The sequence below is a fragment of the Cuculus canorus genome, chromosome Z, assembly GCF_017976375.1.
Source record: "Cuculus canorus isolate bCucCan1 chromosome Z, bCucCan1.pri, whole genome shotgun sequence".
Classification (NCBI taxonomy): domain Eukaryota; kingdom Metazoa; phylum Chordata; class Aves; order Cuculiformes; family Cuculidae; genus Cuculus; species Cuculus canorus.
In genome coordinates, this window is record NC_071441.1 from 25807781 (window position 1) to 25832595 (window position 24815).

General features: G+C 36.0%; 1 protein-coding gene across 1 annotated transcript in view; it reads right to left on the bottom strand.

Moving 5' to 3' along the window:
- PCSK5 (proprotein convertase subtilisin/kexin type 5) overlaps positions 1-24815 on the bottom strand; it is a 249086-nt gene that overhangs the window by 20663 nt on the left and 203608 nt on the right. The window contains exons 23-27 of the mRNA XM_054054114.1: positions 23156-23353; positions 22554-22622; positions 12852-12894; positions 11428-11570; positions 9994-10194 (exon numbers count right to left, since the gene is read on the bottom strand). Of these exons, the coding sequence (XP_053910089.1) occupies positions 9994-10194; positions 11428-11570; positions 12852-12894; positions 22554-22622; positions 23156-23353 (654 nt within the window). The remainder of the gene's footprint in view (positions 1-9993; positions 10195-11427; positions 11571-12851; positions 12895-22553; positions 22623-23155; positions 23354-24815) is intronic.

Genomic DNA, 24815 nt, shown 5'->3' on the forward strand with positions numbered 1-24815 from the left:
ACAGAAGACTAGATGGTACTGATGAAGGACGAGAGACACCCAAGGAGACCTTATTATGTGAAGTGAGTTCAGTCCTATCTAAAGCAGCAAAGAAATGCCCCATCTTTTGGTATCAACAGTATAACTGGAGCCTTGGTGTTGGGGCTATTTGCCATGAGGTTTCAGCTGCTGGGTGGCAGTTGTCGGATTCAGTGAATGTTTAGGGTGAAAGGAGATTTCTTGAAAAATCATAATTAGGCGCTGTACTTTGCATTGTCTATGTATAAGATATCTTTGCCTATAGATTTGTAGCTGCATAGTTTAGGGAATGAAGAGCTAGAGCTACAAAGTAATTTTAAAATACTGATTTTAGTTGCCTTTAAGTTTGATCTATTTTCAGGAGAACAAATGCTTTGTTCTGCTTTTCATAGTCCTTCTAAATGTGCTTTTGTGTATATCTTTTAAAACTTTCTGCAATAACAGGTCCTCTGAGTTTAGAGCCTTTCTGTCTCTTGCTGACATACGGCTTTTTTTTTGGCTGCTGAAGACCTGTTTTCTAAATTTCAGGTTACAACATGCTGTTCCAAGATGATTCTAGTTAACTTAACTGTTTGTAAGTGCAGAGGGCAGTTCAAGCCTCTAAATGTACTTAACCATGTAGCACACAGGCATTTTCAGTTTGCTTATCCAAATAATTCTCAAAGTGACTTGATGGTGATCATTGCTGTCTCTTGTGAGATGCAGAAATTTACATTCACAAGATGTTTTTGAGAAACTACTCTGTAGCTTCAGGTATTTTTTCCTGACTTTTCTTGATTGAATAAATCCTTAAAGACTGCCCTTTTTGATGTCATCTGTAAGAGTGTAAGAAATACTCTGGAAAAGCTGGTTGTTTGATATGAATAGATTTTCTGTTCTCCTGTCCTAAGTGTTGTTTTTTGAGCTAAATTAGACTTAGTTTTCTGACTCTAACTAAGTCTCCTGTAAGTAACTTCATTTTCTGCATGTTTTTCAGAGAGTTCCTCCCTAGAAATGATAACACGGGGCATCGGTATGAAGAAAGACCAATGAATCGGTATGAAGAAAGACACTTACTCCTATAGAAACCCAGGTCATCCTTGATCTGGTGCAGGGGGCACAGATGACCTCAAACTGATCTACAGAGTATTCCACCCCATATATGTCATTCTCAGTATAAAAATGGGAGATCATGAGGGTCTTGTTCTCTTCTGTGATGGCTGACAGATAGGGAGGACCTCGTTTGTCTGATTGCTCCTTATTCTGGATCTGTGTGTTCCTGAATCCAGTTTTTGAGTCCAGCTTCCTCCTAGCCACGGACCCATTCCCCTCTGTCTGCTCTACACTACTTATGGTGACATTTAGTCATCTAGGGGTGTGATATCATATATTTGTAGATATTTTATTACTTTCCATTATTTTCTTTATCATCATTATTATTATTGTTGTTGTTGTTATTTCATTAAAACTACAGTTTTAGTTTCCAAACTGCAAGTCTTCTTCCTCTCATTTTTCTTTCTCCTTTCCCTGGGAGTACAGGGGTTTGGGAGACCAGCTGCTTGGTTTTAGCTGCCAAAATTTGCTGGGCCAAGGCTAAACCAGGACACTTAGGTGTGCAGACCTTTTCTCTCTGTCTGCTCTTGAGAAGAAGTCTCCACCGGCCTGCAGATCCTGAGTTTTCCCTTTTAGAGACAAGTCATTTGGCACTTTCTGAAAAAGAACATTGAATAATTGATGATAGATTGAACAGCAGTGTAGCTTTTAATTAATGTTTTTCACTTAGCCTCTTGAACCTTGGCTGAGAGAAAGACCATATGTCCCTGATATCTGCCTGTAGTTGCACATCCTCCTTTCTTCTGCCTGTTGCTGTGATAAAACTTCAGAGTTTGTCAAGACAAAGTTCAGATTTTCCAGCTGAAAAGGTCATTGACCTTTTTCTAAAGATGGAATAAAATGATGCCAAATTTAATTCCCTTTTTCAGCAGGTTTGCGTCTAGCTACCTTACCCTCACTTATGTGTTGTTTTTTTTTTTAAATAAAACTACTGGGTAGTTTTAAGTGCTTTAATTTGCTGCCAGTTGTGCACATGAAAAAGCAAGTCAGAAATATTACTGAAGTATATGTTGCAATGGGGAAAAGTACCTTGACCCTGGCAAGAGAGTTGGTATAACAAAAAAAATAAATAGCAGAAAGTATGTTTAAGTGGAGAAGCTGTTAACTTGTGCTGAAAAGTATACAAGCTCATTGTTTCAAAAACATTTTAAGCCATACAATTTAAATACAGACTTTCTTATAAAGCACTTTTAATTTCCACTTAATCCTTACTCCTTTGTTAGCATTTGATTTTTTCTGTAATATTTCCTAATCGCCACCAGAGGGGAGTGTACATAAGCAATTGGCCTTCTGGTAGTTGGTGTGTGAGACAACCTTTAGTCATGCAGTCAAACAAAAAGAGGTTAAATGCAGCAACATTGATAGTGGCAGAAGAAATGTTACAAGACTTCTTTAAGAAAAAAAATCTGGACAGTAAAAAGGTGTTTTTTCCTCTGATAAAGCTCTTATGGACAGAAAGCGGATTTTCACTCAGCAAAAAAAAAAAAAATCCCTCGATACACATTGAGAATAATATAGGTTTTTTTAAATATAATTTTCTTGCACAGCAAAATGTGGGCAAATTTGATGCAAGAAATTTGTTTATTGAAACCTGTGCACTCTATTTTCAATAATGTAACAGAGCTTTAAAAAAAATCCTTTACAAAGCTGAAAAATGGTCAAGCAACTTGTATTTCCTTTGCCATTGGACTAATGATAAATGGGAAACTTGGAAGTGATTGGATTTTGGTGTTGGGTTGTATTTTGCTTTCCCTGAAGGATACTATTCTATGCTTGTATATCCAACAAGCTTCCCTTCAAAATTTGAATTGTGGCTCTTAGGGCTGCAAGTGCAGCTTCTAAATGTGGAAGCCATAAGTGTATGATGTAGAGTTGTAAAGCACTGATATTCTAAAAGTGGGACATTGATTTTGAAAAAACACTGTATTCTATTATTATACTGCTCTGGTCTACGACCTTATCAGACCTACTGAGCTGGTTTTATCCTTATGCTTATATTCTTCCTTTTTTTATATATATATATGTTTGGTTTTTTTTCCCAAAAAATAAAAATACCTTCTATTTAAATGCTATTCAGGCCAGAATCTGACTCAATGTCACATTGATTCTTGTGTCTTTGTCAGAATGAGTAACAACTTTGACATACACCTAGATCAGTCTCTCCTACCCCTTTATAGAAATGGAGAAACTGAATCACAACATGCCATTTCTTGAGCTAAGGCTTACTGGAGCTCTGAATCTATCATAGTGCTCTTGCCCATTGTCTTTTCAAGGGATTATGAAACTAGAAGGATAGGAGAAGATTGAAAAATACTTTTTTTTTCCTATTTTCTTCTCTCAGACTTGTGCAGCATGAATTAAACAATGGCAGAGCTTCTTTAAACCTGGTATTGTAAGACTTTAACTGTGATACCAAACTGAATTAAGGAAAAAATTAGTGAAATTTTACACTATGTAAAAAATTGTTACTCAGTTTAACACAACGTCCCCCATAGTTTCCTTCCTTTTTGCCCAACAGATCTTACTTTGAGCTCCCAGAATCTTTGAGCTCCCATTTTAATCTAATTTTAGAAAAAAGATTAAGAAGTCTTCAGAAATATTCAAGGTGAAAAACATAGGTCCATGTGAAAAGAAGTATGGCTCTCTTAGTATACTCACCTCTTGTTCTGGAAAAGAAAAACAACATGAAACCCTCTACAAAGCCTGACGACCTTGAGCAGAGATATGGCCACATCTCAAGAGACACACCTTTAAATATAAAAGCATTTGAAGTACCTTATGGTGCCTCCTTAATTTAATTTAAATGCACAACTGCATTATAGGAGTTCTTACTAGTATATACCCATTTTCTATGTGCTGTCCTGTCTATCTTGCTCTCTCCACCCGCTTCTTACAGACAATGGATCTTTATGCCAGGTAGTACAAGCGGTAAGTGTTCAGACTGATAAAAGACGGTTTGTTTTCTTCATTTAAAGTATTATTTCTTCATGTTCTTCTATGCGTAAAAGGGGGACTTAGAAACTTGTATTTTTAAGTTGTTATCAAAGTAGCTCCCTGTTTACATCAGTAAAACTCTTAGCTTCTAGACATTGACTTCTACAAGGAGATTATTTTTATGGTATATATCTTATTGTTGGACCAAGGTGCCACTGATGCAGTGAAGAATGCAGAAGCAAATGAAATGCAATGGCTGTTTGCAACTGCAAACGTACTCCTTTTAGAAGGTGACATGTCTAGCTTTTATACTGTGTAGAGAGACGTGATTTGAATATGACACAGCTGAGCTGTTACTTAGTTTGTTAGTTTTCATTCTGTGCATGGCACTGACCTTGCAAAACTGATATAGTCGTGAATAAAACCACAAAAATGGGTTACATAGCTCCATGAGGTAATTACCATTACATAGACACAGTAAAAAATAATGAAAACAATATACATACATAGTAAAATAATAGACCTATCCCATTTTGAAGACTTGTGCAAACTGTAAATTTAGAGAAACTAAAGAACTCCTCAGAAGGAAATCACAGTCCCCAATAACCATTAATTCCCAATCTAGTTATCTTGTAACCACCATAGTAGAACTTTAAAAACAAATAGCTAGAATATGAAATTGGCATGCCTAAGAACATATGGAATAATGAATCATTTTTGCTTGCCTCTGGCAACCTGAATTTTCACATATGGATGATGCTTAAAAAGGTCTCCTTACTCTTCCCATGATGCTCTGACTCTGCACTCTAAATATCATAACATTTTTACGTTTGGAAGGTTATGACCCATCCTCTCCTGTTGCTGTTTTCTCCTGTCTTCTGCCCACCCCATTCCTTGTTTTCCCCAGTTCCATATTCAGCAATCTTTATGTGTGTATCTGCACAGCTGTATTAAGGTCCTTGTAAATAATCCTTTCAAAGCCTGAAGATTTTTTTTCTCTCAACAAGTACATTTTTACTGTTTTTATTTTACTTCGTATTTAGGAAAAGGAAAATATGCAAGATGAATGCAGTTGGTCAAAGGCTGCTTGTGGGATGTTGCTCTTATTATTGGGGTGGTATGTAATAGTAAACAAAGCCAGCTGCTATTTTAGTGTGTAATTTACTACAGCATATATTATCTGCACGTAAAGAAGCACATTTTCCATTTTGAGTTTACATCAGAGACAGATCTCATTCCATAACTGTTTTTTTCTTTTGTACTTTTCAGAAGAACTTTCTAGAAGAAAAAGCTGTATAATCAAGAAAAAAAAAGAATTTTTAGAGTGCAGTATTTACAGTGCAGAGGCAAAACGAAGACCTGACCATAACTTGCAAAACATCTAATCCAGTTGAAAGGGTGTATGTATTAACTTGGTGAATCAAGCTTACACTAGTGTGTCTCCTGGCTTCCAAAGTAATTTCATCATCTGGTACATGAGATAAAATACAGATGTTTCACACAAGATACACAGAGCCTGATTTTTTTTTATTTTTTTTTTTAGCTCTCATGGCTTACCCTGTCTTTTTAAAATCGTGGATAATAGACATGGTCTGCTTTATTATTTCAGACCTGGGTATAACTTACTAATGATTCCCAATATGCATTGAACTTTTTGCTCAGCAGAGTATACCCGCCAAAAAATACATCATTTTAGAGGGTTGTTTTTTAAATAGAATGCTTTTGTTGTTGGAATGTGTGCTCATAAAGATTCATAAGATTCCTCTATCATTTATCCTTGCATAAGAAATACTAGTGACACCTTAAACATGGGGAAAAAGTGTACTGTATATTAATAAAGGTTTTAATCCTCACCTGGATGAACTAATCTCTCATATTGCAGAGAAATTCAGATTCTTATTTTGGTTTATCTGTGGCAGGCTCTGATGTGCTGCCCTTTAGTTTATGTTTGCCTTGGAACCAGGAGAAACAACAGTCTTCATTTCTTAAAACTCCCTTAGCCCCATATGGTACATCAAAATAATCACTACAACCACAGAGGAACACACTGAATTCATGTGCCTGGAAGAGCCAAAGAGAGATGGCTTCACTATTTGTAAATACAGTTCAAGATCTGATACCTCAAGTCACTGTCAGCAACATTTCTGAAGAAAAAGAGTAAATAGAAAACTAAAGAAGATGGTAAAAACTGATGTAAACTACTGGATTTGGAAATTTTGGCTGTCTTACTAGTTGCTTACTAGTTACTCTCCCTGCATTGTCTAGAGCAGAGCATGTGCTGAGGATGAGCTTGGTGCGATCTCAACTTCATTCCCGTGACAGGGGCGAGGTTGTTTATTTCATACTTGGCCCCCACACGCAGCTCAATCCCCCAATGTGGGAGGATTAATAATTTTCTGGGCTGTATTCTTTAATTACATTCTTTAATTCAGGCAACTGAAGCTCAAAGGCATCTTTGCCATGGTTCTGCACCTATGTGAATGTGTTGAGGACATTAAGCACCCAGTGGAAGAAGCATATATTGATAAACAAGCAGAGAGGATGAGAGCCAAAAGCCAAATCTCAGCTACAGTCTTACCCACGCTGGGCTGGTGAGCAAACATGGAAGTGTTCTCATATCCCTATCTAATATGCAAAATGGACAAGTTTCTTGCACCATGCTAACGCTGCAAGTCAGGCTGCCTGTAGAAACCAAGTTTGACAACAAATGAGATGGAAGATCCTTATATTTTGCTAAGAATAACCCTGGAGAAAATGAAAGTAGCTATAAAACAAGCTAAAGAACAAAACAATTAAAAAGGGATAAAGTATTTGGAGATCTCTACACAGGAAGTAGTGAAAACCTTGGAAAGATGCCATGACATTGCATCTATGTATGAAAGGAGAAGTATTTTCTCTGTCCCGTGGAAAAGGCCCTACAGAACTGCTTAACAAGATCTGGAGAGGGATCATTGTTCCAGACTCTGAGACATTTTTACAGTTATGCCAACCAGAAACCTCTCTGACAGCAAGTTTCTGTGAGCACAGATAGGTTTCGATTTTGTACATTCTTCTACTGATGCTAGAGGACTGTTGAACAAAGCAATAAAAGACAGTGGCTGCCTCTCCTAAAGTTTATTTTGTTTCAAAAAGCTTTTGACAATGAAGAAACTAATTGTAACAGTTAGTGAAATTGTATTTAATTTTCTTTTTTTCTTTTAAAATTATCCACATTTCAAAACATTATCCTGGTGTGAAGCTCACTGAAGTCTCCAAATAGGAGCTACTGTTTTAGTGCGATGTACTGTTAGAGATAAATGTGGTTTGGTCCTGCCTGAATCCTTTGGTTTTTGTTAAGGCTATTGAATGTGATAGGAGATTTTCAAATATAGATGGCACAGTCAGAAATCTAGACTGAGCTGTTATCTGCCTCTTGAATGCAATATCAAAAGAAAGAGGTGAAAGGAGGATATTCTAGCCAAAACCCCCAACCATTTAGATTTTGCAAATGAAAAAGACCATTATGAGACCCAGATGATCCTACGGTATCTGGGCAATAAACCTCACAAACTGTTGATAAATGTAGTTATTCACGTCATTACTTCAGTGAGGACAGTGACAACTTCATTAACATTTTGACTTGAAGGTAACTACTATTTGGAAGCCTATCCTGGTGATAAAAAGCTTAAGATATCACTAAATTCATTATCACTCTCTCCACAATCTTATACCACAGGTGCTGCCACACTGTGGGAATCGCAGCAGGTCTATCAGAGAGAAGGTTAGGAACCTCAAGCCAGGTTCCCTAGCTCCTATCACCAGCTGCTGCAGGAATCCTGTGACTTTGGAGCAGTCATTAACGTTCAAGCCAGTACAGCTCTGAGAGAGATGTATGTTACAGTTTTAAATGCCCCTAATTAAGATGTATTTTAACTACTGAAAGGAAAGAGAAACTGTATGCAAGATGTAAAGAGGTTTCACAGCTCAGCAATGCTGATATATACAGAACTGCATCAGCTGCCTGCTCAAAAGGAAGAAGCTGACTATGGGTCACCTTGTTTGACAGCATGAGAAATAGAAAGCCAGTAGACAGACAAAACTACAAATGTCTTCTTTCCGTGTCACTGATGGAGATAGTCTCAAACTGAAAAAATACTTACTTGTATGGATGAAACACACAGAAATGCATGGAGAAGACCAACTTTCTATTAAGATTTCTCCTTTTTAGGTCTCTCTGATCTTTTTTCTGAAGTGAAGAATTGTAATTCCTTTTGATACAACATTTCTCCATAGATAAGCAATGACTACAAATGGTCAATAGTTTTTCTGAAAATATTTGTTAGTATATTTTAATTTTTAATGCAAGGTCACATAGATCTAACAATATTAATTCTTTGATATGTTTGAGTCAAATGAAGGCATAGGAATCAGAAGAAAATTTGTATTTACAAGAAAAATAAAGCTGGAAGGGATGGTAAGAAATATATTCTCTTGCTCTACTCAGTAAACATCCTTGTCAGATGTTTTTTATTTGTTCTTAAAGACTCCTAGTGATGGCAAACCCCAAGTCTCCTCAAAGGTTCTACTACTACTCTATTATTCCATTTGAAAATCTCCTTTTTTTTTTTCCCATGCAAAATCTAAGCTTCTTTTTCTGCATTTGAAATCCTGTTTACCGCAGTTACAGAGACCAAATTTATTCCATTATTTTTGTGATTGTGTCCCTCTTATCTTTCCCATTTAGAGCCAAGCCCCTTGTTTATCTCAACCTTTCATTATAAGTATTTTTTTCGCTAGATTTCTGGTAATCTGTGCTGTTGCCTCTCCAATTGGCTCACTTCTTTCTTTAAACACTGTGCCCAAAATTGGGTATGTTATACCAGATGATGCTTTACAACTATGAAGAGAGTAAAAAAGATTACATAGTACTGAATTTTGTCTTTTTTTTACAGTAATCAGCAAAGCAACTATTGAAACTCTAGCTAAAATTTTACCGCTAGTTGGAGTGTATGATGTACATATAATAAAAAAAGTTCCATTTGCAATCCTAACTATTGAGATTTCACTAAAAAAGAATTAACATCTATGGAAAATGAGTTTTAATTTGTGTGCTGACTGAGGAATTCACCATTAGCACTGCATCATTTGGTAACGTAGCCTATTCAATTGTACTCTACATAACTGACAGACTTGGAAGAACAAATAATCTACTGTGCACTTTAAACACTTTCTCCATAGAAATTTGCAACAGTACTGCAATGCATTTGAAGATGCTTATGAAGGAAAAAAATAAAAATACAAATGATTCCCTTCGATAGCTTTAAATGTTAAAATAACTTTCCTTTCAAACCCTTTATTTTTTTTGAATGAAAAATTGTTTTTCTCGTGCTATAGATCAGGGCACTGAGAAGGAACTAATTATTTTATTAAGATTTTGGAAATGGCTAATGTACTACAGAATGTCAATCTACATCCTGTGTTTGGTCCCTTAAGCAGCCGTACATGCCTAACTTGTGAGGAGAAAAGAAGAGAGTTTGTTTCTAAGCACAAGCTATACACACAGAGGGACATGTATTTGGATGTTTTCTATGTCCCTCAACTTACATTGACTTTTATATAGGGAATCAATAACCATAGAGATGTATGTAAGTCTCCAAGTACTTGAGATAAGGAACTCTCAATACCTTAATCTATTACCTATCTTTTTTCTTTTTAATATTTCTTTTATTTTTTCAAATTTTTATTTATGTAGGTAAGAGAACTCCTAGGTAAGAAACACCAAAGTTATATTAACATGTAGTGTTTGCAGGAAAATGAAATCAATGGTTTTGGTCATTATGTTTTTAAAAGGACAATGACTTTGACAAAAGCATAGTTTCACTCAGGTTGCAAGATTTTGATATCCTCTTTCTAGAACTTTTAGTGGTCTTCAGAGAAATAGATAAGATTAAATGACCTGTTGCCACTTACCACTCCAGAACTTCCTGTTGGGGGGAGAATTTCTTGGATTCAGACACTGCCCATGAGATAGCTGGAAACTGTTTTTGCACCCTGTACAGTTCTCATAACTGTACCCAACACATGTTGCACAGCTTCTGTGGCAAGGTTCACATTCTCTAGAGATGTCATCAGTGAAGAAGCTGTCTCCACACTCACTTACGCATGTGCCGCCTGTAACAGAAACAAAGCCTGGCATAATGGTGCCTACTGACCCTGTTAATCCAGACAAGGAAGTACCTCTCCTACAATGTATTTACCTCTCCAGCAAGAAATTTAAGATACAAACAGTATATAAGAACTCATGAAACTTTTTGTAGCTATATGAACTCTGATTTTTTAGCATGAAACCAAAATTCAGCTCGGTTGCTTATGCAGTCTTCACAAACCTTAGAATAATCTGCACTTAGATTTCTATCTACATGGGTTTTTATCCATATTCTAAACCTTGCCACGTGAAAAGCCCAAATCTGGATAGAAAATTTATGGTTGGGTCCCAGTGATTACTCTGGCCCAATAAAATAGCTAAGTCCAGAATTTCTTGAGATCGTAAGGTATATGCAAACTTCGATAATTGGATGAATCTCCAGCTTCTGGTGAATATAGAACTAAACTCAGGTAAATATGATTTAATTTAAGGGTTGGCATACTGGAAAAAAAAAAACCTGGAAGTTCTTACTCTGGTAGTTTTTCAAACTTCCTTCAATTTCAGTTAAAAAAAAGCACAGACCAGTGGATCGCCTCAGGTTGTGACCACAGCTTTTCATGGGTGTGATACTCCTGTATTTCACTGCTGTGACCCTTCAACAGGCAATGCACAAGAATACCGTAACCTCAGGATTTCCTGTGATTCATATTTGGCATCATGTCTGAACCAGACCTACCCGAGTTATGGCGTCAGAACAAAGCTAACAGATTCCTAGTCTCGTGTGAAACTGATGTGGAATTTAGTGGTTTTAACTGAAATTCTTTCAGCGTTTAAGGCTTTTAATATGTGGACCTGAAAGTCAAAGTAAAACTAGACTTGCAAATGGTAAGGAAATGTTTCTTTCCAGAAATGACTGTCTTTCTGTAAGTTAAAATCTCCTCTTTTCATGAAGTCTGAATCAAATACAATATTTCTCTTGTATTCCCAAGAGTGGAAATGCACTAAACCCAAAACTAGATGAAAAAGAAAGTGGGAAGATGTGGTCAAATATATGAAACCTTTGAACCAAACAGTACCATTGGCTAAAACCACCTTATATTAATACTAAGGACACAATCCTGCAAAGTGCTAACTCCCCTCAGTCTCCACTGTCTGCCATGGAAGGGATTTATGAATTTGAGAAGTTGGTTCTGGACTCTTCCTCTAAAGAAAAAGTCTAAAATATTTTTTATATATGCCGTACTTTGCACTTTGCTTACCTAAGAGATAAAAGCCTTCTTCACATGAGTCACACTTGTCCTTGTCACAGCTATCACAGTTTCTAGGACACTCTCTACAGAGCAGAGCACTTTCATCTCTGTAGGTATTTTCTGGGCAGTATTTATAGCAGTTCTGCTTATACCTGTAAGATAAAGTAAAACATCATTAGCAGATTTCTTTTGAAGTCATTAAGTTTGTTTGTTTTCTATATGTTTCTGGGCATGGTAATGATAAAACACTATTCTCATCCTAATCCTAATGAACAGGATTTATTCCACTAATGAAGGATTCAAAGTTTATTTGTGGCTATGTTACTCATTCATAGAATAATAGAATGGTTTGTGTTGGAAGGGACATGAAAGATCATTCAGTTCCAACCACCCTGCCATGGTCAGAGACACCTTCCAATACATCAGTTTGCTCAGAGCCTCATCCAGCCTGGTCTTGAACACCTCCAGATATGGGGCATCCACAATGTCTCTGAGCATCCTGTTCCAGTGCCTCAAAACCCTCACAGTAAAAAATTTCTTCCCAATATCTTATTTAAATCTCTCCACTTTCAGATTAAAACCATTACCCCTCGCCCCACCACTACATTGCCTGATAAAGAGTTCCTGCCCAGCTTTCCTGTAAGCCCCCTTTAAGTACTGGAAGGTTGCCATAAGATCTCTTTGGAGTATTCCCTTCTCTGGGCTGAACAATCCCAGCTCTCTCAGCCTGTCCTTGTATGGAAGGTGCTTTAGCTTTCTCATCATCTTCGTGGCCGTCCTCTGGACTCATTCAAACAGATCCATGTCCTTAAATTAATTCAACTGGCAAATATTAACAGGTCATGTTTTTTAATCTCAGGGTTCTTAACTTTAAGTAATTTGATTTTCTTTTTTATATTTAGGCACAAAAATGAATGTATGCTTATTTAGGAATTACTATATTGTGATTGTGAAGAGCTGACAGCTTGTAAAATGTTGTAGTCCAATGACATTTTTATAGCTGGACTGAATAGCCTTGTTATCAACATTTTATTTTGTTATGGTAACTTTTACAGAGATCTCTTAGCTGTCTCTTTGAAAAGCACCCTCCTAACATTTTAAACAGTTCCTGCTGAACTGCAAATACTAGAACCTGACACGATGTACTCGGAGCACAATAGTTCCCACTCCAGATCCAGTTTAACTCTTAGACCCCTTCTCTTCCATATTTTTCTCTTCATATGCAAAGTTCACACGAGTTTGTAAATTTTAAAAGGCTTTGAGAATGAACAATTGGCTAGTTTTCCAGCATTTCCCAAGCCTTTGGCCAAAGTTACTGTTCTCAGACAGGAAATACTTGAAAGGAATAGGATAATATACACAGCACAAATCTATGTAGTGAAGCAAAAATATTTGCTATAAAAATATGGATAGATATGAAGATTTATACTTACATATAGTAGTCCTGAATGCATGTTATACAGATTCTTGGGTCATCTGAAATTAAAAATGTGAAATTATGTAAACAATATATTCAGAGTTAAAACCAGAATGTTAAAAAGAATTGTTGTTAAAATGTTTCCACGTTAGTATTTCTTATACTATAATTGTTACAGCCATAACTAGAACATCATAATCTCCAAGTCATTGTTTCTATACTTTGCAGAAAAACTCTTCCACAATCAGATCCTGGCCTGTAATTTTCCAGTGAGTTCTAATTTTTGAGTTTTCAGCATAAGGTATCTTGAAGGTACTGTGTGTTTAGGAAGTGCTATTCTGAAAAGGAAAACCTCCCCAGGAGCTCCACTTGAGCAAAATGAACTCTTAGAAGGATAATCTAAGTTATCCAAAGCTGTAGTTTCATTCTAATTATTTATTTGTTGAGGGAAGAAGTTAAAAGCATTTGGCACTTCTAAAAGCAAACTTTTCAAAACCAGGTTTAATCTTAAAAATAGTAAGCTACACAAACACCTTTCTCTATTATGTGGGGAGAGGAGGGAAAGGATTTTTGGTAAGCTTTCTCATTAGAAAATGGTTTCATTCAAAAATTTTGTTGAATGAACAGAAAAAAGTGTTATACAGCTTATTAAAACCATGGCAATCATGGATATGGCTTTATGCTCACAGGATGTGAAGAGTATTTTCTATATGCTTTCACTAGCTTCAATTAGCTTTCTAACTCTTTTACCTTACTGAAATATCCCAGAGGGAACAGAATGGAAGGAAACAGAACAACCTGGGCAAATGTATTTATAAACTGTTCTACTATGAAATGCCTATAAACTATTTTTGATATTAATAGTACTCATAAGGCAAAATTTTCATTGAGTCTGTTTGAACTGTGCCTACAATAAATCACACTTTACACAGGCAAAGTTATTAGGCAACATGCACTTGGTTTTCAAGTAGTTCTAGCAATTTATTTATGAGGTGTAAAGTTTTACCCAGAAATCTTGCAGATCTGCGAAAATATTCTTTTTACCGATTAGAGCACAAAGAGAAATAGCAATCACTTCACATTAAATTTTATTATAAGACAGGAAATAAACAATGAAAATATTTTGTAAGAAGTCTTACTTTGCTTCTAGATGGAAGACTTGTTTCTGAATCAGGACGCACCTCATGAGATATTTTTTTCCCCCAATTCATTTGTGTGGGTGTTTGGTTTTTATTTCTCACAGTTTTTATAGAGCATTGTTAGTGGTCAGGTTGATATGATGATAAGTAAATGTTCTTAAACCTTCTGAAAATTATTATGGCATCAGCATATACAGTCCTTTTGTTTTGTTGGTGGAAAGAATAGAGTGTGCACCAAAGAGACATTGTTAAAATTACTGGGATTCTTTGTGGCTTTCATAACTAACTCTCCATGTACTTTCTGGCTTTTATGAAGAAAAAGACTCCTTCCCCTTTTGCATATGGGAGGTTCTGATGACATTTTTCTTTCCTAACTGCGCTTTCAGATTTGTCTGTATGGATGACTATCTACATAGCTCAGTTTGAGACAGATCTCAGCTGTAATTGCAAACAAAGACAAAATGCCTGATGGAGCTTAGAAAAATTAAGTATTAAGTAAGTGACCGTTAAGTAAAGACCATGTATTTTGAGTTGGTTTAGGATCTAAGAGAAAGTATCTAGGAATAAATGGGTAAAAATAGTTTGTTTAGATTGTGGATTGGAATATATACTGTGAAGAGGGAAAAAAAATGTACTAGAAATGGCACTTGCATTCTGCTGCTTTCACAAATTTAAGACAGAAATGGTGATAATAAATACCCTATTAGAAGGCCACAAATTTCATAGGAATATCTGATTTGCTGTATTTCACTAGGGAATGCACTGAGTCTTTCTTCACAACTAAGACTTTGGAGGCAGAGGGAGAATTTCTTGACAGTTTTGCAAAATGAAAACATACAGTCATTGGGATACTTTGGCCTAAGTTTGTTTGCCAGTTTGTCTACTATGCTATGTTATTTTTCAAAACTTACAGAGCCATTGTACTTTCTCTTAAAAACATATCTTCTAGATAGATACTCTGCTATTTTCTGAATTTAAACTGTGGAGGAATAATGATCATTCTTTAGAAAGAAATGCAAAGAGGACAACTGTGTGACAGCAGGCACAGAGAAAACAAAATATACAACTATTTCTGCAACAGAAAATTTGGTATCATTATCACAGATGTTATATGTCCAAAATCTTGGAAATTAATTTTAAGAATGAACTAAATCTAGGGAATTGTGTGTGTGTATTTATACATACACACACACACACACACATATACACACACACACACATACAGTTCTTCAACAGTGATCACTTTAAAATCTGGCACAATGAGTTCTTGGAGTAGCAGTAACAAACATCCTATATTCACTGAGATCTTCACTTGTCCATAAAATAACAAGAACTCTTGTTATGCTCCAAAATAATTCTTGTCATTTTAACTGCTAATATTTTATTTATACACTACACTATCCATTTTCATTGATTTCCATGATTCTGAGCCCATGGCAGTCTTTTGAAGACAGAAGTAAAAGTGATCTTGATAGCACTAGACACAGTATTTGACTAGTTCTGAAATAAAAGGCCTCAGACACAAACAAGTCCTCCGTGACTTTCTGATTTTATTACAGTGTTCTTAGATAAGTAAAGATCATCTAGAGTCCACAGAAAAATTCATTTGATTTCTTTCCTTGTTTGTAATAAACTGATACTCCTTTTCCCTCCTCCACTCCCCACCCTTCTTAAGTACTATATACTTGGAGTGCAGCTTTGTTATAATACCAAAAATGCAATGTGTGAAACAAATACTGGTGAAAGGCCAAACATTTGTGCATAATTTTGGAACTTTCTGATTTGAAATGAATTAGTGTTTCTTAATACTCTGAGAGGGAAGTATGGACATACACATTACAAGCATAACATTGTTGTGCTGGAAGGGTCTTATTCTTCAAATATGTAGAGAAACATTGTTATTTTTTGCAGTATTACTACAGAAACTTAATGAAATAATCTATAGGCAAGTTCATCCATATAAAAAATGAGTTCCAGAACATTTTGGGAATCCCTGTCACTGTTTCATTATGTTTGAGTGTCCACGGTCTTCAGACAGATCCTAGTTCTGGAAACTGAACGTGTGTAGCGCACTGTCCTTTTGAGTAGCACTTATTCAAAGTTTCCCATCTAATTAGACCCAGATCTTGCAATGATGACTCATACACATGCTTGACTTTTATCTACTGTATACAATAAAGCTGGAAGCTAACATTAAGTGCAAGGGTACATTTAGCAGGATCTGTATATGCATCGTAACTTTTATTTCAGCTTCCTGTTTTGTTTACGAACTTTTAAAAAAATTAGAATATTTATAATTATAATTAGCTCAGGCATGAGAATGTGCTGAATGTGCTGAAAACACTCAGCTTTTTTTTTTTCATTCAGGATAAGTTCAGGATATTCACTGCCTGGGACTTAATTCCTGGTTTACATTTCTTTTCCAGTTTAATTAAATGTAAGGACTGAAAATGATTTTATATTACTTTACAGTTTTTCTTTAAGAGCTAGCCTGCAGTAGTCGTTTAATTTCGACTGTTACAACTAGATTTTATTTACCTTTTACATTCCCGTGAAAAATAACTTACAATAATCAAAAAAAAAAAAAGTACTGCAAATGGTAGAAAATCACCACAAGAGTAATCATATATTTTAACTACCTTAGATCATTTTTTCTTCAGTTTTATGGCATCTGAATTCAAATAACTGAAATGTAAAATTCAAACATATTAATTTTGACTAGACATGGGTTCAACTGAAACCTCAACATTCAGTAGGCCTTAAGCACTGATGTTGTGGAACCAAGGATTCTGGTTTAGATCTTCCTGTTTGTTTGTCTGTATAATTTTTGTTGGTTTGTCAGCTCTTTTTGTTGTTGTTACTGTTGGTTTTTATCTGTGTGTGTATTTGGTCAGTAAATAAGTTTGGTTGTCTTTCTTCTGATTTCTGAAATTATAATAGATTTATTATTATAATACCAGAAAGTGGGAGAAAGGAGGGGTTGTGAATTTTAACTAAGGAAAAAGCTGGATTTGGTTGTCATTAGATTTATGAAGGGAAAGAAAGATATCAGTATTTGTTTTGGCCAAAAACTGTAACTTTTGTTCAACCACGATATTCAATGAATTAGAAATATACATTTTTTTGGGTCATAAAAGAAAAAATACTTTCAATAGACTTAATCTCTACAAAAAATATACTTTTACTGAAATTACCTCCATTTAGTTTTGTTTTGTTTTAAATTAAAGCTACATTTAATTAGGATTAAAAAGAGACAAAATAAAATAAAAAGATGTTCTGAGTGTTATTCTTGTTCTAAAGCTGGTTAACTGAAAAAAAATCACACAGCTCTAATTTCAATTACCCTACACTGAAAGAGGAATAATGAGACGTTGTAATTATATTTCATTTACATGATAAAGGGAATGAGTCTTATTTTCCTGTTCAAATAAGGATTTTAATATGTTGTAATTAGAAGTAGAAATTAGAAGTATAAATGAAGTGTAGATAAGATGAAGTGAAACAAAAGATTATCATTACAATATGCGTTATGTGAAATAGTGCCACACTTTGCCTGACTGAGGTGAAATGCTGATAAATACATAAATTCTCAGAGGTACAGAGAAGAGAAGAGAAGAGAAGAGAAGAGAAGAGAAGAGAAGAGAAGAGAAGAGAAGAGAAGAGAAGAGAAGAGAAGAGAAGAGAAGAGAAGAGAAGAATTATGCTTATATGGTTTGAAGGGACCTACAATGATCATCTAGTCCAACTGCCTGACCACTTCAGAGCCGACCAAAAGATAAAGCATGTTATTAAAGGCATTGACCAAACGCCTCAAACATTGACAGGCACAGGGCATTGACCACCTCTCTAGGAAGCCAGTTTCAGTGTTTGATCGGCCTCTCGGTAATGAAATGCTTCCTTATGTCCAGTCTAAACCTCCCTGACACAGGTCTGAACCATTCCCATGCATCTTGTCCCTGGATCCCAGGGAGAAGAGATCAGAACCTCCCTGTTCACTTCCTCTCCTCAAGAAGCTGTAGGGAGCAGTGATCCTTGTCATAATTTTCTCTGGTGTTTTGAAATACAAGACTGCTCACTATCAGGGAACATTTGAAGAAATGAAGTTTTCTTTTGTGTTTCTTAGGTTCCTATGGGAACCAGATCACTTTTCACTCATTAATCATGAGCCAAATTGCCAGAATCTCAATCTGTACCTGAGAGTTTAAGTCTGTTCGCAAGTCTGCCTTTTTGAAGATTGTAAACATTTAGTTTTAAACACACATATTGAAGTCATCCTTGAGACTTGATTTGTCTTTGGCGCTGAGTACAGATTTCAATGCCTGAGTGGGAGTCCACCTTTCAGATCTCATGTGCACATGAGCATGTCAATTGAGCTAGTACGGCAGCAAGCAGAGTCAGATGCATTTGAGAACATGTGGGTAGAAAGTAGGGAGGTGAACCCTGCTGTGCATAGCCATTGTTTCAACACTGGGTACACAATGCCACAGATCCTTTTGGGATTAGTGCTGTCTGAGGCAATTTTCCTATTACATATCCCAGGACTTGACAGTGCCTGCAGGCAGGATGGTGTCTGTGAGCATTAAAGATTCTTTATCTTCTTAAAATATGAGCAGCCTCTGAATTAATGAAGTGAATCAGAAAGAAAAGTATTGCCTGGATTTGACAGAAGGCATCATCTGTATTTAAACTACAGAGGCTTATCTGTCCTTGATTAAGTCCCTCTAGCAGTTCCTATTTTTGCTCTTAGACCTTCAACATAGATATGGTAAAGATATATTGCCCTGCTGGAGCCCTAAAACAAAACTAGGTTCAAACTTGGAGGAAAACCAGATTTTACTTCATTCCCTGAGGACCCCAGAAAATGTTACAAACACTATCAATCTCCCATTTTGGTATCCTCATGCCTGGTGAAAAATAACCTGCAGTGTTACTTATTGGGTGAGCTTTACATTCTTCTCTGAAACATCTGACGTCGGATGTAAAGTATCAAACCAATATAAAAGTATGGTACCTGTGTCTTAATCAGTCTGTAGAGACACTACTGATCAAGAGGAGACATTTCCCACACAGTCTGCCTCCATTACTTGCCCTATTCTCCTGGACTCATGCCAAGAGACAGCAAATCTTTTTCATTTTCTTTCCTGCACAAAGCAGGGCAACATTGCCCAAGACTGCAGGAGGCAGTTTAATTTATTCTTCAGTGCCCTTTGAAATTTTTTTTTGCCCAAAATTACCATCCTTCAAGCTAGTAGGAAAACAGGAAGTTCAGCTCTGTGTCTACAAAAAAGAAAATTACACCAGTTTACCTTTGTAACTTGTAGACAGTAAGAGAATCACTTGCATTTCCTTGCTACCTGTTGGTAATGTAATATCACTACTGTCTGATATTCTTTTTAAAATTCATACAGCTTCTATAAGTGACCCTGCCCTCAGTATAAACTGAAGAAGTTAATTATTTTTACCTCTTGCAGTTTTTATTAGAGGATCTCAAAGAGGTTCAGAAAGAGCAGGTGCCTGATAATTTTTTTTGCAGATCTGTAAGTGTGCATGAAATATATTTGCATTTGTATATGAAAATTTGCTTTTCAGTATATGAACTGTATAATTTAGATTCCAATTGCTATGATTACTGCATTTTGCTTTCTCTCTTTTTTTTTTTTTTTGTAGAAAAGTAGAAATAGCTTTGGATTGCTTCTCCTACTCCTGCTCTACAGCTCTTATTCAGATTAAATTCCTCAGTGATGTCAAAAGGAAGATAAGACAAAGAGAGACTGCAAAATCCTGCGGCATTGCCCTAATTTGAAAAAGGTTCTTTAGAAAGACCATAAAGATGTGAAACTAAAAGTATCACATCCCATATATTTTTCACTTTGAAATTTTACTATTTTAAGTTATTTTTATGGCAGTGTAATTTCTTCACAGATTTCAAAATAATCCATTTCTTCTAAGAGACAGGCAATTCAGCTGTGTTTTTTTAACAGATATTTCTAAATATATTAGTTTTCTGATAAGACATCAGAAACCTATTACTGTGCTGATTTTATTTATGAATTAAGTTATTGATATACCAAAAAACTCACTGACTATTAAGAGTAGAAATGCAAGCAAACAACATCTCTACCTGGTTCTTCTTAATTTTGAAATTTTTGGGTCAGGCTTTATTTAAGGAACACATGGTAAACTGCAAAAGCTTCTTGGGATCTTGTTTTCAGCTCACTGCTGTGCTTCTGTTCCAAATAGAGGCAATATTAAACTAATCTCTTTGACACTCAATAATATATTCAATGTAAACACTAGAAAGTTTCCTTAATAGTATGACACTTATCAAAGTCTGTCTTTTTAATACTTCTAACTTTACTCAGCAGTGAAAGTTAATTCAGGCTTTGTTATATCTGCATCCATTCTGTTGATCTTTGAAGCTTTTGAAAAGCCTATTTTAAATCAGAACTTTGAGTGCAAGAACCTGGTTGTAAATATGAAGTGAATGTTATTAAAATTTAGGAGATGAGTGATCTCTGAGGACAAAGGTAAGTGAGTACAGCCCATTTTCTTTATGTTAACTGCCCATGAACTGTCTTGTCTCCTTATACAGCCTTATAAGGATCATATACAGAGAAAAACACACTCTGAGTTACTTGCAATGACTATTTTTAAGAGAAGTTGCTATTCATAGTGCATTTCACCCTAATTCAAAGCAGGGATTGGCACCAAACCATTGCAAAAGAGATATAAAGAATTTCAAGTCACAAGAATGGTGAAAAGCACTGAAAATATATTTTCAATATATTGAAAATATGACCATAGGAAAGTAACATCTCATAGTGGCAGTAACGATTGCTATTGAAACAGATTCTGTGTCTTAACTTCTTTTCTTTCTTCTCCCTATAACTAAGCAGACAGTTGACATGAATCTAGATACCACCCCATACAAAAGAAGACCATAGTGTAATTGCAATCATGTAAAACTTGGTCCATTTGGTCCACCCAGCTCTTTATTCAGCAGTATTGAAAGCGACACTTGTAGTCACAGAGGAAACGTGTTAAGCTTGATTGCATTCATGCAGACTGGCTAGTCATCAGAGTCATAGGGAGTTTTATGGTATGACATATTAGATCGGGTGACTGATAGAAAGTCATATGTGATGAAAATCCTTATATAAGTTTGCTATCATGGTCTTCTTTTGTATGGGGTGGTATCTAGATTATTGCCACTATGAGATGTTACTTTCCTATGGTCATATTTTCAGTGCTTTTCACCATTCTTGTGACTCAAAATTCTTTATATCTCTTTCGCAATGGTTTAGTGCCAATCCTTGCTTTGAATTAGGGTGAAATGCACTATGAATAGCAACTGAGCGTTCATGAAAATCCATTTTCCCAGGGAAAAATGTTGACAAAACCCACAATGAATATCAAAATGATTGTGACTAGTGGTGGGAAATATTTCTGGTTTTGTGGTTTTTTTACTTGTTTGTTTATTTGATTTTTTTTTTCTTATGGGTTGCTTTTAGAGTTGTCTTTTCTGATATTCACTGTCATCTGTATAGCAACATTCAGTCTTCTGGTACTGGTGATTGTTCCTGTTAAGTCAGGCCCTAAAATACATTAGGGGGCATGTTGGGGAAAGCAGAGGTACCCTCTGTGGAAAACAGCCTGAATTCAGGGAGGAGATGGATAGTCCTGGTAGTCTTTAAGTTTAGCACTTTCAAAAATTATCCTTGGGTATAAAACAAGCCAGATTTGTTTCTTTCTTTTTATAAGTAGTAATTCCAGGTAACTCTTGGCAGATCAGTGTCTTCCTCTAGATCTGCACCAGAAGAAGTAATGCTCAGGTCTACTTTTTTCTTTTGTATAATCTTTACAGGATATTTTAGTGAAGTCTTACTTTTTGTGTTCTAGATAGTCTTGTCGAAGCATATTGGCATATCAGTACTCATTTGGGCACTACTTTATCTAAATTCTGTCCTTTCTTAAGAAGAACCTTATCTAATAGGACACAAGTGAAGGTAGCCTTTCTGGTGGGTCACTCTGTTGCCTCTCAGTCTTGAGTTACTTGTCAGTAGCTGTGTACGTACAGCCACAGGAAATACAATTTTCTTAATACAAACAGAGTGGAAGCAATTAACTGTGGTGTCTTTTGGGCAGTAGCATTGCTATTGCAGTGACTTGGTCTTGAATGAAATTGAAGGTCCCTCTACTTTCTTAAAGAAAAAACACAGGCTAATGATCTGTTTTCAGTTCTAGAAAATTTTAACATGTTTTATACAATTCTGTGTCTGATAATGTCTTCAGAAAAATCACTAAATCTCTCAGCCTGAATGTGATATTGAAGCAGGAAATGAAGAGTGTTACAAATATTAATAGCTAAATTAATATAAAATGTATTCTTATTTATGCTGGAGAGATCATAAATGTGTTAAAAAATAAAAGCACTGGGAAAAATACAGTTTACTTGGTGAGAGAATGCAGCAATGACTGCTCTCAACAGCATGCACATAGGCTTGTAACGAGAGCGGCAGGAGGAATAATCTTTCCTTACCTTAAGAATAAGGACAGAGATTCATAAAGGGAATATTTACCCAATTTGCACTTTCGACATCCATCTGAACACAGCATGCAATCTCCAGAGTCAGGGTCTTCCACTTCACCTGTGTTTTGCAAATCACCGATTTTGTGTTAATTCTAGATAATGGAAGGTCAACATTAGGAACCATTCAGCAAGTTCCTGGAAATAAACTTCATCCAAATCTTAAAAGGAGTAAGCAATATATTTTCTCACATGGTCTTGTGTAACCCACTCAATTTGAGGAAAAAGGTTCTTATTTTACATTAACATGCTATTAGAAGATAATCAGAACTGGAGTTTAAGGACCTCAGTATAAGGTGTGATTGTATATTTCAAAACAGGAACCAAGATCCTAAACTGGATTTCTGTAACAAATTGAAAAGAATATTCGGTTTACTCCCACTGAAGGATCATAGAATCATTGAGTGGAAAGGACCTTAAAGATTCAGTTTCCTGAATCAGTCCCTGTCCATGGGCAGGGACACCTCCCGCTAGACCAGGCTGCCCAAGGCCCCATCCAACCTGGCCTTGGACATCTCCAGGAATGGGGCGTCCGCAGTTTCCCTGGGCAACCTGTGCCAGTGCCTCACTACTCTCATCATGAAGCATGCTTACCTTCTCTACAATTATGCTTCTGGCATGTGTTTTGAGTAAGGTGGTAGCCTCTGAAACATCTTTTGCAGTGGCTGGAGTTCAGGCACACGTCACAGTGGTCAGAACAAGCCACACAGGTATGCTCTGAATGGTAGTAACCTGGAGGACAGCTCTCTCTGCACTCCCCATGAAACAGGAAACGTTCTACTCCTCTTCTGTCTGTGTAGAAAACAAACAGGAAAAAGATGTCAGCGACAGAGGATTCTTTGGGCATAAGAAGCAGCTTTGTGAAACACATCGTATAAGAACTAATATTGTTCACTGACTGATAGATTTTTACAGTTTTACACAAGATGAGATAAATTTTTTAAAAGTTTCAGGACCTTAAACTTCCAGCAGTCCTGGAGAACTATGCTATACAAATAAGTCATGCTAGTGAATAATTATTGTTTACATCCATCAATCTAATAAAATAAGGATTAATATATTTCTATTACTGCATTCTTCCGCAGTGAAAGTACAAGTATTTGCATAGTATTGTACATGTGGATGTAGAATTGCTATTTGGAAAGCAAAGTTGCCAGCTTCACTTTTGGAAAGGGTCAGTCTATATCCACAATAAATTAAACTGTAATCCTAATCCTAGTCACAGCTAGACTCAGGAATAATTTAGAATTTAATCTGAATCATCTTTTCCAGCCTCCTTAGGGTGTGACTCTCCTCAGTCTCTTCATTTCTTGATATACAGAACTACAGGAATTTACATTGCTGTCTGTCATACAGAGAAACTCAGGGAACAATTATATGAACTTCTCCCACACACAGGACCTCAAGTACCATTTAAAAACGTCATCTACATATTTCCAAGAGTGAGAAAGTCAATCTCATCACCAATATGACAAACTAATGCCAGGCATATTAACTCATAATCTAGACACTTTACTCTTTACTCATAATCTAGACACTTATTACTGAATACACCCTAGGTCATTAACGACCAGGAGTGAAATAGAAGTAGCAGCTGCAAATAAAAAGGTTGTGAATCCATTGTGAATCCTTGGAAAGGCTCACCAGAATTTCCTCCTTTTTAAGTGATTTGAAAGTTAAATCTTAAACACTCATTTGCAAGGATACTTCAGGCTAGTATGTAAAACATATATAATAGCCACAAGTTCTTCACCCATAAGATGCTAGAGGGAATAATTTTTAAAATGAAGCTTCAAAAGTAGTAGAATTGTTTCATGGAATGACTACAAATTTAACAATGTTATCCTCTCTTTCAAACCAGGATCTATAAAAATGTGTCAAAAATACAGGTTTCAATGTGTGTAAGTGGTAAGCTTCTGTTTGCGGTCCCATTTGTGCCGCTGTAGGGACACAGCAGCCTGCAATGGAACCCACCATGGTTGTTTCCTAGCCTTCCCCACACAGATGTTTTGGAAAGCACCCTGGTTCTCTGTCTGCTTGTGAAGGTTTGCTCCATTTCAGTGTAGCACATACTGCATAGAAAGCTCAGGGAGGCATATATGGAACTTTCTTTTCCAGATACAGACTATGTAGGATTTCTATCTTTTTTTTCCCAGCGCTACTCTTTCTGTTTCCATTAACACAGGTCCTATTCAAAATACCAAGGTAAGTGCATAAAAATGCAAGGACAATGCAGAGCTGGAGTTTTTTGTAC